The sequence below is a fragment of the Cavia porcellus genome, unplaced genomic scaffold (genome assembly GCF_034190915.1).
Source record: "Cavia porcellus strain 051 isolate PalLab524CR breed Dunkin Hartley unplaced genomic scaffold, mCavPor4.1 scaffold_10, whole genome shotgun sequence".
NCBI lineage: Eukaryota > Metazoa > Chordata > Mammalia > Rodentia > Caviidae > Cavia > Cavia porcellus.
This window is the reverse complement of record NW_026947493.1, coordinates 1408138-1426589: the sequence shown is the minus strand read 5'-3', so window position 1 is coordinate 1426589 and position 18452 is coordinate 1408138. Positions and strand designations below refer to the sequence as shown.

General features: G+C 37.4%; 1 protein-coding gene across 18 annotated transcripts in view; it reads left to right on the top strand.

The window, feature by feature from the left end:
* The window catches only part of Map2k5 (mitogen-activated protein kinase kinase 5), a 246249-nt gene that overhangs the window by 50072 nt on the left and 177725 nt on the right, over positions 1-18452 (top strand). For all 18 annotated transcript variants that reach the window (XR_010050301.1, XR_010050302.1, XM_063257801.1 and 15 more), the window contains 2 exons: positions 7336-7384; positions 13971-14035. Coding sequence is in view for 16 of the 18 variants with exons in the window: in XM_063257801.1 (XP_063113871.1) it covers positions 7336-7384; positions 13971-14035 (114 nt within the window). In the remaining 2 variants the exon portion in view is untranslated. The remainder of the gene's footprint in view (positions 1-7335; positions 7385-13970; positions 14036-18452) is intronic.

The window sequence follows — 18452 nt, the reverse complement described above, 5'->3', positions numbered from 1 at the left end:
CTCGTGAACTCAGGGCCCTGAGTGAACCGGGTCCTCTCGCTACTGGGCCTGCACTTCTATTGCCACTCTTTCCTGTCTGTATCCTTCTCTCATCTACACTTTCACCTTCAATCTGCCTAATCTTGATCGTCTTTGTAGACTACATTAACTTCTTTTGAAAGCTGATCTGAATACCAGCCACTTGTCATCTGTGCTGGGAAACCTGTCCTTGATTCCTGTAATTGTGCCTCTTATTTGCATTTAGAGCAGCAGTGAGCACATTGTAAGATAGTTACCTCTAGAAGCTTCCACAGTAGCTTCTGTGCTCTTTGAGGGCAATGATGGCAGCGTATTTGTTGTCAAAGACTCAGTTCTTGCCATGGTGCTTGGCACAAAGGAGATGAATGAATGAATGAGTGAACAAATGAACGTGTACTATACCTCCATCCCCTCATCTCTGGGATTGACTCATCCAATTTATTCAGCTTTCCTGATATTATTTCTAGGCCCTTTTACCTTTTCATTCTTCATATGTCTCGATGCTTCTCTTCATGTGTCATACCCAGGTTACAGTGGTATGACATTTAAATTTTAAAATGTTTTCAAAAGTGACTTTTATGATAACTATAACCTTACAGATAAATAAAATATTTAATGAAGTGAATTCAAAGAAATTTTTAGATACAAACTGATGGGAATTCTGCTTTTTCTTGTCTTTGTTTGTTTTGGTTTTCATACATGCGGACTAATCATGCAGTCACCACTAAGCTACACTACCAACTCCACAGAATGTTTTTTTTTTTTTTTAAATCAGATTAAAGTAGCCAGAGATTGGCATAATGAATAAAATCAGTTTTCTTCTGTTATTTTCAGAGCATGAATTCTTCTCTTTGCCATAGGTGAATGACTATTTATTAAACTAAGCTTACTAATCTACATGGTGTTCCTAGGCCATAATTACTGAATTCACATCCCACTGCAAAGGCAAGTACTTTCCTACACAGCTTCGCTTTCTTCTGTAAAACTGGGATGATTAAACTTTCCATCTGTCTACCTCTGGTGTTAGTAAGATTGACGACACTGTGTTAAGGAATCACATTTTGTTTCTTGGATGAAAGGCATTTGTAAATGCAGTGAGTCAAAATGTTGTTATTTCAGGTTTGTGATATAATGAAATATGTGTGGAGAAACAATGCCCAGGCTTTGTTTGGTTGTGTCTTTACAGTAATTGAAACTATCAAATTGAGATTCATTTATAGAAATACTAAGATTTAAATATTTTCCAGAAAAAATGTTTATATAAGAAATAGACTTTGAGCAAGGTCTGTACATCAGTTGTTTCTTTATAAATTAGATGTAATAACTATAAGGAGTTACTATAAAATTAAATTGGGATAATAAGTAACAGCATTTAGCACAATGATTAGTACTTGTCATTGCTCAATAAATAATAGTTGTTATCATTTGTTAACAGTACTGATTTTAGGCATTGTTTGTTTTTTGGTGTATGTTTCTATTTTGGTCCCATTCTATAGCTCTCTTAACTGCCAGGCTAGTACATGGAGTCTTAGACTTCAGAAGACAGAATTTAATAAAGTCTAGCACCCTTAGGTGAGGTCATGTCTTATAAAAGCTAGGAAATTAAAAGCTGAGCCTCAATAGTCCGGACTAGATCATGTAGAAATTTAAGAAGTATTTAGAAAGAAGCACAGTTACAACCTGAAATGAATGTATAGTCTCAGTTTGAGAAGTCTGAGTTTTTCTCAAATGTAGTATGTTAGAAGTGCTGTGTGGAGGGGCTGGGGATTTAGCTCAGCGGCATAAGCACCTGCCTTGCAAGCAGGCAGTCGTGAGTTCAATCCCCGGTACCGGTAAAAAGCAAAAAGACCAAAAAAAACACAAAGAAGTGCTGTGTGGAATGCATATATACTTTATATGAGGTCCTGAGACCTTTTCTTTCTCATGTTTTCATGATCTTTATGTCTTATTGCGTTGCTATGATGACTGCTACACTATAATAATAAACCAATGATCATTTAATGGTATGATAAAAAAGTAAAGTGAATATTTAACTTACAAAATTTATTACAATAGAAGATACATTGCCATTAATCCCCTTCAGAATACTCCCCTTGTCACCAAACACACTAATCCCATCATTCTTGCCAGTTTCTGAAGCAGTTCTGGAAATCTTCTTTCATGAGTTTTTTTTTTTTTTTTTTTTTTTTTTTTTTTAATTTTATTTAAGGAGAAAAGAAAAAAAAAAGCAGGGAAAGGGTACAAGTTATACAGATTTACAGAAAAAAATGAACAGTAGGAAATCACTAGTTAATGGATTACATATTGTCATCTTAGAAATAATTGTTCAAGTCACAAAATTAAAGCTTGTAAAGTGGACGTTCCATCAATGATACTGCAAACAGTTCTGTTCATTGATCCAATAAAACTCTGTGATATCATTTTCTATCTTATACACTTAAATATACATGCAGTTATATAGTTTAGAGTACTTTCTTTTCCTCTCTTTTGTACCATGACTATTACACATTTTGGGTTTCATTGCTCCCACGGTTCTTATTACTTTTTTGGAAGAGAGTAAAACCAAATGTGACATAACAGAACAGAATCGGTCAAGTCAAAAGGGTGGACATAATAGATAATGTAAAAACATAATACAGGTGATCAACAATGGTTACCATAATGTCTCCCGCTATCTCTAATAGAATTGCCTATATCATTAGTTATAATACAATTGAACAAAACAGTAAAGAATAAAACCGACAAAACCAAAACATTGGAGACATTGTAGGTCTTCAAAAGTAGCTAAAAGTCAACAAGAATGGGCGTCATAATGAATCTCATTATCTTCACAGCTGATGCCTAAACTTTCGAACCTGATACTATCCAGCAAAACAGAATAGGGGAACATCAGTTAAAAACCAGATGGTGAGAGTAATACAGGGCTTTAAATCAAGGTAATGAAAAGTCAAAATGGGTTACTATAATATATCCTGCTATTTTTTTCCTTTAATTAAAAGGATAAAGATAAAAAAGTAAATAATGGAGTGGAGATTGAGATAAAAGAGGGCATAACAACGAAACAGCGCAGATCAAAACATAACCATTTAAGCAGAATAGTGTTTCACCACCAGATAATCCTAACCTAAAAGTAGTTACCATATTGTTTCTTTCTTTGAAATCCTTGAGTACAACTTCGTATACTGTAGCATTAAGTATATCAAAACAATGTAAAACCATTCAAGAGAATGACAGCATTACAGAGTATTTAGAATCGACTAACAGAAAATGAACAATGGTTTCTGTATAATCTCCTTGTCTTTAAAAGGTTTTTGCTTATACTATCGTACATAATAAAATCCAATAAGATACAGCCTATTTAGACCATTGGAGACAGAAGGACAAAAGCTAGATGAGACTTCAAAACAAGATGATACTAAATCAGTATTACCTATTAAGATGTCATTTTCTCCAAAATAGCTGTTCCTATCATCCAATCTTCTCTGCCTCATTTCTGTTAAGCTCTTTTTCTGTCAGTAGCTGTCAGTTTGTCTTCTTCATTTTGTTCTCTGCTCCATTTGTTGTGGCCTCCCCGCCACTATTTCTGGGTTCTTTGTATTTTTCTTTTTTTAGAATATCCTGCAATACTTTCTGTAGAGTTGAATTGGTTGTTGCAAATTCCCCCAGTTCCTCTTTATCCTGGAAGCACCTTGTTTTTCCATCAATTTCCAGGGACAGTTGTGCAGGATATCTCAATCTTGGCTGGAGATTATTATCTTTCAATGCTTGAATTATTTCCCCCCACGCTCTTCGTGATTTGATGGTTTGTGCAGAGAAATCTGCTGTAATTCTGATGGGTGTTCCCTTGTAAGTGGTCTGTTTCTTGTCTCTTACAGCTTTTAATATTCTGTTCTTGTATTGAATTTCTGGAATTTTTATTATTATATGCCTGGGTGTTGCTCTGTTTGGGTTGTAGGTAGCTGGGGTCCTGTATGCCTCATACATCTGAGTATCTTTACCTTTTGCTAAATTAGGAAAATTCTCCTGGATTATTTCTGTGAGTAGCTTTTGTAGTTCACTTGTTTGCATCCCTACTTCTTCTTTTATGTTCTTAATCCTTAAGTTATGGATCCTCTTATCATCTTCTTGTCTTTGTATTATTGCTGTTTGTTTCTTTGTTATTTTTAAGAAGTTTTTCATTTCATTCTCCCATATTACAAGTCTGCCCTCCAGTTCAGATAGTCTGTCCTTAGTTTCTTTCAAGCTGTTATGCCAGTCTTCGATAGACTTCTTAGTATCTTGGTAGTCCCTTTGAACCTGCTTCACGTATTCTATGCTTTCTCTGTTTTCTCCATCAAACAATTCTCCCCTTTTTTTCTGTTCTTCCATTCCATCACCTGTTTTTTCTTGGGTGGTGCTTAGCATTTCTCTAACTATTCTGCATACTTCTAGCTTCAGGTCGTTGATAACTTCATTCCTGAATTGGTCTATGAGGCTCTCTATATGGTGCCTTATGTGTATTGGTGCGGTGTCTGCTATTGCCTGTTTCTCAGAATTGGGGGCCGAGGAGACTTTCTTGTTGCTGCCTCTTCCCATGCTGCCTCTTCTTCTCTGTTCCTTATATATGCAAGCTTATATAAGAGGCCCAGCTTCTCTCCCAGTCAGCCACAGCCTGATCAAATTGCGCCAGTTAGGTGTTCCCGCTCACCGCTGCGCACCAGGGAGTTACGGACCAGGCAGCCTACGCGTCTCCCCTCCCGGCCACCGTCAGGCTCTGGGATCTGGGTTGGGACAGTCTACCAGGTCCGCCGGCAGCGTCACGCAGGCCAGGCACTTTTCACCAATCCCGCCCGAGAGGGGGATGTGTGGCTGGAGTCGCCACCGCGCCCTGCTCCCGCAGGACTGCTCGGGCCCAGAAAGTCCTCTGCTGGAGTCAAACTGTGGTAGAGTGTCAGTTTCTCTCACTCACCTCACCATAAGTCAGTGCACGCCTCCCTGCCGTTCGCAGATTGCCATTCTCAGAGCTTCTGCACGTCTCTCCCCTTGCCGAGCCGCTGTAGAGGCAGCCAGCCGCTGCGTGGCGGGAAACCCAAATCGCGGCTTACAATGGCGCGGTTCCAGCCTCCACACCGAGTCTTTTCTGTTCCTGTTTTAGCACCAGGACTGCATTCCAAGTTGGCTTCTCTCAGCCCAGTTCGTTCCTGAGTCAGCAGAGCATATCTCCACCTGCTTATGTCTCCTTAGTCCGCACCATTCCTGGCTTCTGAGCCGAGTCTTTCAGAGAGCCGCCGGTAGTTGCTGTTATCTGTCCGCCATGTTCTCCCGGAAGCTTTCATGAGTTTCTTTAGTTGTGTTATCATGGCCGTCTTGATGTCCTGAATGAACTCAGAGTGTTTACCTTTTGTAGTCATTTTGACTTTGTGGAAGAGTCAGAAGTTACATGGTACCAGATCCAGTGAATACAATGGGTGAAGGCACACTGTAATATTTTGAGGTTTTTTTCCTCCATGAGTTTGACTATTTTTTTTATTAAAAGAATGAAACCAAAAACGAATAGAAGAAAATAATAAAGATCAGAAAACACAATCCCTTATCAAAATGTCAACATCATTTTTCGTATACATTAACATTTTTATTCTTATATTTCTGTAAAAATACAAAAGACTTAGAATAGTCTAAGCAACTTTGAAAAAGGCACAAATTAGAGCTCCAGCTCTCCCCAATCTCACAACTTATCACAAACTTACACCAATCATGACAAAACAGCATGGATATCAAGATAGACAAACCACCAAAGTACCATTATAAAGTCCCAAAACAGATATGCAAATAACAGACATTTGATTTCTGGCAAAGGTACAAAAGCAATTAAGTGGAGAAAGGATTGTGCCTTCGATAAATACATGGAACAACTGCATATCCACATTGTAATATTTTATTTGACAGAAATTGCCACAAATGTAAATTGCTTCAGAAAGTGGCAAGCATGATGGGCCAAGTGTTTTGCAAGAGAGGAGGAGTATTTTGAGGAAGATTAATAGCAGTGGGTCTTTTACTATAATAAATTCAAATTTAAACATTCACTGTATTTTTGTCACTTATATTGGACACTCAGCACATGTTAAGTCATTGGTAAGGTTCAAGGGTGAGAGGGGATGAAAGAGAAAAATATAGAAAGAAAAAGAAAGGAATATATACAATGAGACATGGTCTGTCTTCTCAGGGAGTTCCCAGTCTTGGGAGAAGATGTGGTGAAGAGAAAAACATTTATATTAGTAACTAACACAAGAGAGAGGGTTAAAGTGGTAGGTAGAGGAATAGATAGGTTAAGGAAAAAGTTAACAAGCTTTACATGTCACCAAGAATATCAGTAATATACCCTGTGCTGCTGTAGTATGTTAGCTTTCAATTACGGAAGTAAATACCTGAGAAGGTTTACATTGGCTTATAGTTGTGGTGGTTTCAGTCCATAGTTAGTTGACTCCATTGTGCTCGGCTCATTTGACCAGGTAGCCTGTTGTGGTGGGGCCATATAGTGGAGGAAGATGTTCACTTCATGGTGTCACAGAAGTAGAAAGAGACACCAATGTCCTGCAGTCCCCACTGAAAGCATGCCCACAGTGACCAAAAATCTCTAACACTTTCTGCCAATGCCAATCTATATCACCAAACCTTTCATACTTGAGCTTTAAGGGGACACTCAAGAGCCATATGCTCAGAGAACATTCTCATGTGCCTTATTAACACTGAGCACTGAGTCTCATACCTGTAAGCCTCAGTGCTGTTTTGTAATATTTAATTTTCCTAGTTGCCCTCCAAAGTTAATATTTTCACCATTTTATAAAAAGATGAGATTGAAGTTCTGAGAGGATAAGTAACTTGCCCCAGATCACACAGCTGTTGAGAACCAGCGTTTATTTACTTGTACTTTAATTGTAGTAAAAGAACAGGACCTAAGGCATGTGTTTTACTTTTTGAGGTTGTCTAATCTGCAGGTGCATTGTTAAATACTTTGTGTTTAACAGATGACAGTGTCCACATAGAATTGCCACTGAAAGGCTACCCAAAGGCTGTAGAACTAATTGCCAAAATGTCACTGCAGCAGTCCATAAAATACTGTAGCTTCTTCTTGACTGCAGGCTTCTTCATTATTGTAGAATACTAATGGGTTTTCAGTCACTTCATTGATACCTTTGGTTTTCAGTCAGTTACTTTGGAAAAACATCTCCTTCAGAGAGGATTGTAGCATGCCTCCACCTAAAAGCAAAGATATATTTTAGTGTCATATTCGGAAGTGTTTTTGATCTCACTACTAAAAATTATGTCTTTCCTTTTCAGCTTAAAGAAGTCTTCTGCCGAACTAAAAAAAATATTAGCCAATGGCCAGGTAGGTATTATTACCTATTAAGATTTTCAAATGATAGCATCTTATTATATCCAGTTTATATCCATACACTTATGAAACAATAGTCTGAATTTCTTCTTGTCATAAATGAGGCACATGGCTTAATTTGATTGGCAGAACAATTTGCAGCCTGTTTTTCAAACTGTGCTAGTGGCTTTCTCTCCCAACAGATTGAAGGACCATGCACATATTCCACCACCATCTCTGTCTAAAAAGTTAATCAGTTCTGAACAAGTGTGTCAACCCAGGGGTTGTTGAAATGGCCCTGCATTCTGAGGCAACTGTTTCTTTCATTATCTTTGGGGAGAAAAGGGAAAATCTGTTATCTTCTTACCTTAGCTCCATCTTTTGTCCTGAAACTAACACTGGCTTTGTAGGGGACCAGGGGAACAGCAGACCTTTGGTACATAAACTCTCTAGGGTCCCAGAGACCTTGGTTTGCCTGGTCGACAGGCTGTCTGAAGCCAAATGACCTACCTCGGCTAGTAAGGGACAAACAGGCCTGCAGGCCAGTTATTTCTTACTAATTTTGATTCAAATAAATGGCCACATCTGAAATAGCATAGCGCTTTTAAACATACGCAGGTAAATTAAGCTCCCTACAGGTCCTCAATTCTTCACTAGCAACATAAATGTGTTTTAATGTTTGTTATAGTGGAAGCCCTTTGATAGCCTTGGAGGCAGGCGCCTGTCCATTGCGATCAAGCCTGCCTATTAGGCTCTATTGACTGAGACATCTGTGTCACTGCAAATAAAAGACTCTTATTGATTTTCTTAACTGCTGTTCACTTCCCGTCCATGTTTCGAAGGCTGAAATCTTAATTATCTCAGATGCTTATTCAGTGCCTTCACACGCTGACCTCTCCTAGCCTCATTGGCATTTCATGAATCAAGTACTTGTAGTGGAGCATGTCAGGAAGACAAAGCTGGGTCCTCACACTTGTCCTTTAATATCACCTGTAACATTGTGGCCTAATAGATGTGCATGCCTCGAAACGATGATTGTGGTCACGCTTCTGGAAGCCTGCTTAGTTAGCACACAGTTCTTTGAATCCAGTTAGAAAAAATTAAGTGGATCTGATTCTGACAATTCATCATCATCCAGTGTGTGTGCATTTTAGTCCTTAACTATTCTGCACACACCTGAGAGATTCTGGTGTTAGGTGTATAATCTTGCTAGTCTCAAAATTTAAGTCAGTTTGTTTGTTTGTTTTTTGGTTGTGCTGGGGATTGAACCCAGGCCTCACGCTTTCTAGGCATGTGCTGTGTACCCCTGAGGCACACCCACAGCCCCCAAATTCTTGATAGTATTTGATAATACTTTTATCTTTAAGCAGCCAGATGCCTATTGAGATTGAGGTCCACATCCATATCCCCCAGTGCCTACAACGTGAACACAACCAGTATGAAGTAAAACCTGACTAAAAGCAGAAATATCGAGCTGAGGATATTTATGTATCTTCAACACACTTGCATTCTAGTTACTAATTGTAATTTATGTACAAGTCACTTGTGTTCTTCGGCTGGAAAATATATTTCAAAATTGACATAAATTAAGCTTTAACTACATTAGTTCAACGCAGGCAATGGAAAATAATCTGTCATAGGCTTCTCTTTCAAAAATGAAATACATTTTCTTTCCACTGCCAAAAAAAAAAAAAAAAAAACAAAAGCATTCTGAAAGGTTTTTACAACAAACCCAGTACCATAAATATCTCAGTGGTCTCAATTATGAGGTTCTCTGTGGTAGGAGTTTGTCATGGCAATGATTTTTGACACTTAAAGATTGTTTATTGCTTTCCCTTGGGAGTGGAATAACCCAACATTGAACAGTACGCCATTTTCCCTCTTTTAAAGATAAACTGCTATTATTATTATTATTTATTAACTTTTGCTTAAAAAACACAACAAACCCCCCTCCTCCATCTTTGGGAGCTTTCAAAATACCTCTTTCTACAAATTCCTCAGTTGACACTGTATGGTAACTAAGCAGCAGTGAGAGCTCGCTGCCCCTAGGTGATTGTGCGGTGTGGGTGTCAGTATTCCCGGGCTGCACACTGACACTATTTGGTGTGGAAGATGTAAGTCACATTTAACTATACTTTAACACTTGAGTGTGGTTTTTTATTTTAGTGGTTTATGCTCTCAAGCATTAATAATGAATTGCCTTTCCACTGGCCTCCACTTAGATTTAATAAGGAATTAATATTAATCATTAAAAGAAAGGGACATGATTCTTCAAGATAATCAAATATTGACAGGTTAGAAATAGCTTTCTGCCTGGGTTCATTGATATAGGTTATGTGATATAAATATTTATTTCTTTTCTGTCACTCAGAGTAAATGCCACCAATTGATTCAGCATTGATATAGTGTCAACAGTTCATAAGAAACATTTGACTGGCTTGTATTTTCCGATTAGTCTCTGCTCTATAAAGTGGGATTTACTAAATCTCTCCAATTGTCTGCTCATAGAGTGTGACTGCTTTCTGAAACCATTATTACTTCGATTTGTGAAGCAAAGGTCTAGTGATAGCACTAGTTTCTATCAGACCCTTCCATATAAAATAAGGGCTAATTGAGCATTTTTATATTTTTTTATTTTATTTTAATGATTTATAAGCGACAGATACTGATTCTTCTTAACACAGGCAAATAATAAGGAAGGTTTTCTTTGCTGATCCATAATTGAATTCCATTTCATTTTTCCCATTAATCTCATTAATACATTCAATCAAGCACTGTTTTTAAAATTTAACATGTAGCGTTTGGAATGGAGACTTTGTTTCCCTGGTATCACCTTGTGATGGAAAATTCCATTTCTCCAGCTTAAAAAAAATAAATCAGAAGATATTTTTGGCATGTTTTATTGAGAGCTGTAAATCAGTCTCACTACTCTGTTCTCTGGGTGTGTTTTCCCCACTCAGGTTCAGTGTGGCATTGTCTGTTTAACATTGGCCCTGGGTTTGAAACTGGTTAGAAATAGCCCAAATGGTTGAGTTAAAGGACTGAAAAAATACACAGTTATTCCAAAGATGTGTAATTTTGACCTTTGTATCTTTAAAGATATTTTTCTTTTTTTCATTTTTTGTATTTTGTAGCAGAGGATGGCAATATTTTCCTATTCCTGATAAATCAAGTGTAAATATATTGTGAAGTCACAGATCTAGAACTAATTCTGGTCCTGCTGCATCTTTTGTTGTTATTTAGAAAAACTCTGTGAGTTTAGATCAGAAGGGGTGAGGAATAGGAAGTACAGTGGTACCTCAGTGCACAAACTCAGATTTCTCCACCATTCTGCTTGCAAACCAAACCAGACAAGAACCACATCAAATTTCTCCATAAGGTCAACATTGAACTTAACCAGTACCTTTGGTTCAATTCCTGTCCAACTCACTTTGCAACGAGAATCAGGAAAAGAATCAAGTTTGTGAACTGAGGTACCATAGTAGATCTCTATTATAAAATTAGATTTAAAAACCAAATCATCACCAGTGTGTAATATTCTTAGATTTTAATAGTTCTCTCTAGGTCCCGTAAGATGAGTGAAACACAAATGAGACTGTGTAGGTAGCTCAGAACTGCTCAGTGCCTGCTTCTGCCCACACGAATGCGGCCTCACTGCCTGTAGGTGGCTGCTGTCTCCGTTTCTGTCTTGGTCTCTGTGCCTCATTTAGTAAGCAGAGATCCATAAGTCATTCCTCCAGGTCATTCACTATCTTGGCTGGTACAGGTAGCAGTTGTAACCATTATGACTTTTTTCCTCCTCTCTCGCATGTCCTTTCTTGCTTCTTGTTTGCTTTTTATATTTTTTTTAGTTAGAACAAGAAGCCTGAGCTACATTTAAAAACTCTTCTGCATCTTTAATGAATTAAAAAAACTTTATTTCACCTCTTTTCAATATAAAAAGCTGTGTAGTTTTAAAAACGTGTCTCTTCTTCAAAGCAAACATCATAGCAATGAAGAGGACTTTTACTTGTGAGTGCCTTCCAGGAGTTGGGCTGTCTTCCTGGGGCTGTGGCTCTGGATAGAGAGCACTTTGAAATGGGTGTATTGAAGGATCAAGTTCTAGTCATTTTGTTTTGTTTTGAGGCAGGGTCTTGCAATATAGTTCAGGCTGATCTTGAACTCACTGTGTAGCCCAAGCTAACCTTAAACTTGTGGCAATTCTCCTGCCTCAGCCTTGTGAGTACTGGGATTACAGGCATGCCTCAGCACACCTGGCTGAGTATTAGTAATGACTAGTTGTTATGTTGAGTTATATAACCTAACTAGGTTAGACCAATGGCCATGAAATGCTGAAAACTGACAATTCTTTGATTCTTTTTTTTTTTTTTTTTTTTTTGTCTTTTTCCTTTTTACCGGTACTGGGGATCAAACTCACGACTGCCTGCTTGCAAGGCAGGCGCTCAAGCCGCTGAGCTAAATCTCCAGCCCCCAATTCTTTGATTCTTGATCCCACCTGAAATACTTAAGTTCAGTACTTTGCAGGCTTATGTAGCACCTCCCCCATTTCATAATAAGCACAATTCCTGTGCCTTCATGCTAATCAACTAAAAAAGGCGAAAGTGTTACTAGCTGTTCGTTAATTCCTTTAGTGATATTTTTCATAGCTAAGATCAATAAAATTAGCCCACTCTGATCAGATATGAATGTTTCAAATGTTTCTTTAGTAATCAGTCCCTGGGCTCTTAATTTTCCCTTAAAAAATATATTTTTAGGTGCGATAGTGCATGCCTGTAGACCTAGTACTCGGAAGGTTGAAGCAGGAGACTCACTTGAGCCCGGAAGTGAAATTTCTCTACTAGAAATCCGCTTTAAGCCACAATGAGGGTGCAGCATGTTAGGCAAGTTAATAGTACGAATCAGGTCGTTGAAGGCATGCTTACCTTATTTAGAGACATCTTCTTGGGGAATTGGCCTAGTTGCCTCTTTGTACCCGCCAACGGATAGAGCTGTTCACATATCCTTTACTGATCAAAGCAAAGTAAATAACAGCTCTACTCCAGACACTTGAAGTGCTGGCTTTCTTCATGCCATCTCTTTTATACAGGTTAAAAGTGGTGGGTTTTTTTTTCTTTCTTCCTGTGTTAGTGGTATAAAAGTAGTGAAGAACAGAATCTCCCTCAAATAAGAAAGTAGTTGCCAGGTCATTTTTTCACTGACCTTAAAATATAGTAATTAGCCAGTTGTAAATTGCATCAGTTGGGCTGTACTACAATTAAATTGGGTGCTGAATTGGCCTTTCCACATTAATCTGTCGATACTCTTTTAGGGATTGGCAAAATGGCTTGGAAAGGAAGCTGTTTCTGTTACCTGCAATGTACCCCTAATTATCACAGATCTCTGAAGCTTCAACTTCAGAAATCTATAGAAGAAAAATATTTCCCTTGACAAATGAAGCCTGGCTTTATTCAATTGGTGGAAGTTTGGAGTAGAGCAAATATTTAAAGCTTTACTATAATGGTCTGAAAGCAAACTATTTTTTTCCAAGTGATATTGAATTAAAAACTCCATCCTTTTCTGCCCATGCAAGGCAGTGCAATTCCCTGGAAATTGATTTTTTTTTTCAGGGTTTACTATGGCATTTCCCAAGCTTTCACTATATGGAAAATAATACTTTATTAAATCTATTTAGTGAATAAAGTTGACAGTTAATTTTTAAGCAGTTGAACCAGTACATAGAAATTCACAATGCATCAAATAGAATCTGACTGGTCTTAAAGTCATTTGATAAATGATTATTTAAGGAGTTCCCCAAAAATCTCTGAGACATTATTTTGTAGGTGCTAATATAATTCACCATCTAGATGTGATAAAAATGAATATAGTATTTTCAGTATAATAGATTTTGTAGTCTTAGAAAATGCATGCTGTTTTATGTATGTACTATAAAAGTGACCAGTTCACAAAAACTACTTCTGTATATAGTTTTCCCTTTGTGCATGATAATGCTTGACTACACATGCATTTTGAAGTATATTTATCTGACACTTTTGCATCACAGTAGTATGATTTCTGCACAGTTACAGCTGTGCACTAATTTACCATTTGCAAAGCAAAATTCTTTCTCTTGCAGGGAAATGATAAACATTGTTCAGATAATTGGCTGTTAGGGTCACCTGAGGAGTTTCCAGTGGCTGATGTATTTACAGATCGTGGGTTAGATTCCTGGCTGTTGTCTGTGCGTGTGTGTTGTCTTTTCAGATGCGACTTTACGTATGTGCAGTGCTGTTTGATCTTGGTTATATGCAGTGCTAGAGACTGTTTTCTTACAGTCTGTCTGACCTGACCCTTTTGAGCTATTTTATATCATTCCATTTTGACACCTTTTATCAAACTTTAATGAAATGACCCAGGCAAACAAATTGTCATTAAACTTTCCATCACTTTGTCCCTTGGTATCGTCTTTTATAAATTGGACAGCAAATGTTGTATTGATCTTCTCGTTCTTGCAGCTGAACTTGAAATGACCCAGACTGCTTGTTGTTTATGGCCCTGAGTTGCTTTTCCTTGACATTTCCATCCACGGCATGACACTTTCTGTTTTTCTTTCTTTCTTGTGGAGATGAATGAACAAGACATACGATATCAAGACACCCTTGGTCATGGCAACGGAGGCACTGTCTACAAGTAAGTAGTCAATTTTGTTTAAACTTTCTATCCACCTTTATCAAGCGCTGGGGATCCACGGACTCCACGGCAAAGCTTTTTACATGCCCACCAGCGTCAGATTTTATTTCCAGGTTTCAATCCAGAATTCTGCAAGGTGTCTTCTATTTTCTCAAGAATTGCCTGAAAAGTGCATTTATATTGCCTTTTTAATATTTCCAAGTCTGCATCTCTCATGAGCGAGCAGTTAATAGTCCATCATTAACAAGTGTACCTTTAACTAGCCTGAAGTTTAATGCATGTTTTCCTTTGCTCTTTCACACCATTATTTTTTTTTTTTTTTTAACTTGCTAGCACCCTATGCTGGTCCCTTGCCCTTCGACAGTTATGCCTAGTGGAAGCCAAACCTTATAAATACCATTGCTCTGCCCTGTGTTGACACTATAAGTTATTAAAAAATCTCCTTCTTGTTGTATTTCTTTTTCTCCTTCCCCCACTACCCTTAGAGAATTTCCATACACATTGATAAATATGTTAAGTTATAAAACTCCCAAATTCTAGTTGCAGTGATCTTACCCTAAAGGAGAGTTCATTTTCATATTAAAAAATGCTAACCATAAAAAATAGTTCTCTCAACAGGGAAGTCTTTCTCATCAGTAGTGCAAAGTTTAAAATACATAATGTAATATCTGATACTTAATAGTCTGCAATGGTATAAAAAATATTCCACTAGGAATTAAAAAATCCATACTCTGTAAGAAAGCCTTGAGGGAACAATAAAGCTTTCCTTTAGAGAGCTGTTTTCCATGTGTACGCTAACCCTGCATCACGCTCTGATTGTGTTTCTTACCTTACATATTTTAACATCGATATTAATCTATAGTCTCAGGGTTATAAAATAATTAATTTATTCTCTAATTGATTACTCATGTTCTTAGAATTCTAAGTCCTGATTAGCCACATGAATACAGATAGCAGTTGCCCTGTTGTTGTATAGCCATGAAGAGTTCTATCCTAAAATTCCACACGCTTCATCTGTTCATGTAGCCTTGGCATAGAATTCAGTGTTTTGAGGCTCAAAGCTCCTTCAAAGCCAACTGGTAGGGCCACCCATCAAGGGTTTTGGGTTGCTTAACTAGGGTGTGAGTCCTTGTTCCTAAAAATAGTCCTTTAACAACTCATGTCCACATATTTGGAATTTTTTTCTCCCGTATTTGACTATCATGAATAGTTGGCTTGGAAGTTAAGTCCTTCCACTTTGAGAATTCAGAGAAACATTTAATTCCATCCTTGGTCTTCCCTATGAGTGGTGGAGGCCTAACGTGTCCAAGTTCTGAGGCTGCTGTGCCCTGTTCCTGGATCATGCTAGTGATCCCTTCCAGGAAGCCCTTTTTCCAAGTTTCCTCCTCTTTCCCCTTCTCTGACTTGAATTTCTTACCCTGTTCTGAAGTTCTATAGAAAGAAAATACGAAGGAACCTGTGCACTCCAGTTTGCTTCTCTTGAGTTCCCTGAAAGTTTTCAAGGCTTCAACTTTTCTTTTGAAAGCTTCTTTGCTGGCAACCAAATATGATAAAACAGAAAGGATTTCTAGCATTTCTTTAGATTTCTTTTGTTACCTTCAAAAACATTTTTGCAGAATTCTAACTTCTGTTTCATCAAATGTTTAGTTTGTATTTCTTAATTGAAGGCCTGTTGTGAATTTACTGTCCTGACACATTCCTGAAGGAACATAAACCTCAGCAGATTATTTTTATTAGACATAATATTTTATATACTAAAAGTTTTTTTTTCTTTTTGATGCTAAGGCTCAAATCCTGGCCCCTGTTCATGCTAAACATGTGCTCTAGCACTGTGCTGTACCCCCAAGCTTAGATTTTAAAATTTTAATTCTCTGTCAAGTTAAAACATGAGTGTATATAAAAGGGATAGTTTAAAGAGAAGTAGAAATAGCATGCTTATTTCCCAAGGAAGAAATACAATGTGGAATTATATTTTGTTTTAATTTTTTTTTTTTTTTTTTTGCTTCTGAATGAGGGCCTCACTGTGTATCCAAGCTGATTTTGAACTCAGTAGATAGTCTAGGTTGCCCTCAAACTCATGGTGATCATCCTGCTTCAGCCTCCTAAGTACTGCAGTTACAGGCATTTTTCATCATGCCCTGCCTTAAAATTACTTTTAATTGTGGTGAGATACATGTTACATTGAATTTACCATCTTACCCATTTTTAAGTGTACACTTTGGTGGCATTAAGTACATTGACATTACACAACTATCAACATCATTTAGCTCCTGAATTCTCTTTATTTTGTATAATTCTGTACTCATTGAACAGTAACTCCCCCATTTGTCCCTTTTTATTTTGTTTTTAGCTGAGAAGCATGGCTAAAGCTTCTTTCATTAGGACCACAGTGTCAAAAGGAATCATTCTTCCACATGTACTTAGAACATGGTCTTTAAGTTACAAGAATGTGTAATGGCATCAGCAATTTATACTAAGGGTTCGTTTAGCTATGATTACTGGTACTGAATATGAGAGTGTAAAATTAACATGTTTTGAGCAGTGGTTGCTTTCAAAAGGTAGGTAGTAACATCATGGTAATTTTAGTACTTTGTATAGTAGAGTTCTGATAAAAAATATTCCATTTATTTGATGAGCTATATAATTCTGCTTTTGTTTTTGTTTTGAAATGGGCTCTCCTTATGTTGCCTGCATTGACTTTAAACTCCTGGATGCCAGTGTTCCTCTTCTGTTTAGAGCTTGGCTGCAGCACTGCCCTTGCACCTAATTACTAAGGAGAAAGAATGTGAACACACCTAAATGCATAACCCCTGGGCAGCAGTCACTGGGCTTCATTTCGTCTGGGCTTCAGTTTGTGGTATTGTTTTATCTCTGGCTTTTAGTTCAGTACAGAGAAATGGTAAAATCATCAAAAAATGGAAATCCTCTTTAATAAAGTCTTCATAAAACATTGTTTGATGTATTATGATTGGATTTCTTCTACACTAAGTTTACCTTAATGGTGTTGACTATAAAAACTGTGGGTTTTCAAACAAAAATGATTACATTAGAGGCTATGCTACATAAAATAGATGAGGAAAATATTGGAAAATCCACTCATTGGTAACAAAACTGCCTAATGGGCTTATTTAATTTTTTTCTTATAAAGTGTAATAAAGCTAATAAGTGCAAAGCAAAACTTTAATATTTCAGTCTTTACTTGATGGGACCATTGCAAGGCATATGCTGTGATGTGTAATTGCAATATATTTTATTTAGTAGTTGGTAAATTCTTATTACACTAGTCTAGATGTTTTTTGCAGTTATGTAGTATAAAGTTTTGGCCTCAGACATTCAAACCAGATGGTAATGTGGATTCTGTGCTGGCCCCCCCCCTAAGCTGCTGTGCTTCACGAGAGGCCTAAGCAGGTGATTTTAAATTGGTACGTCTTGGATTATTAATTTGTTGCTATGTAGATCATAAAAGAAATGTCGTACACTAATGTGTAGCTGAAGTATAGGAAGAAGGAAAGTTTAGGAAAAACAAATAGGTGCATTTTCATTATTAGCCGTTTTCCAAAGTGCTGCAAGTTCATTAAAAAAAAGTCAGGAAAGACACATGTTCTGTTTCTCCCTAAAGGGTTCACAGTGAATTTTTAAAACTTCAAGAAAGTAGAAACACAGTATGTTGTGATTAAATGAAGGGCTCTGATTTTGAATCCTGCATCTGCCACCAACTAGTTGTGTGACCTTGGACAAGTTATAGAATGTCTCCTACCTCAGTTTTCCTATCTGTAAATAGGGATGATGATAGTGTCTGTCTTATGAGTTTGCTGTGAAGTTAGATGAGATTGTCCACAAAAGGTTTCACACTGTGATAGATACTAAGTGTTAATTACTGGTAATGTTAGAATGATAATAGGAAAATTATTTAAACCTTGTATTATTTATCCTTGGTTGACCATGGGAGTCTTTCTGGGGAACATTTATAAACCTCTCATAGAATTAAAGTTGTGAATTAACTGTGAAATTCTGTATTTTTATTATTATAATTGTTTTTCTATTCTCTATTTGTGTAGAGATTAGTATTTTATCTTGTATATTATCGTACATGTGTGATTTTCTAAAAGCTTTGTAGTATTTTCTCTTTTATCAGAATTTATTTTCAGATTGCAGTAGGACAGCTGGTACAAGGTAAAGCCCGTTTGCTCCCAGGCAGGTGCGAGGGTGCAGGGTCGTGTTGCCATTCTGGGGCAAAGCCAGAGCTCTATACAGCATCACTTTTCTTTGTGCTCTGTCCTTTCCCAAGGCCGGTGCTGGCAAACTTTTTGAAGCTTTTAGTGACAGCAAACAGCTGGCTATGCTACTGTGCCGTAGGTTTGCCACCACTGCCCTTGGTGTTATGGTTTCTCATGCAGAGTGTACCGTGTTTCGTCGC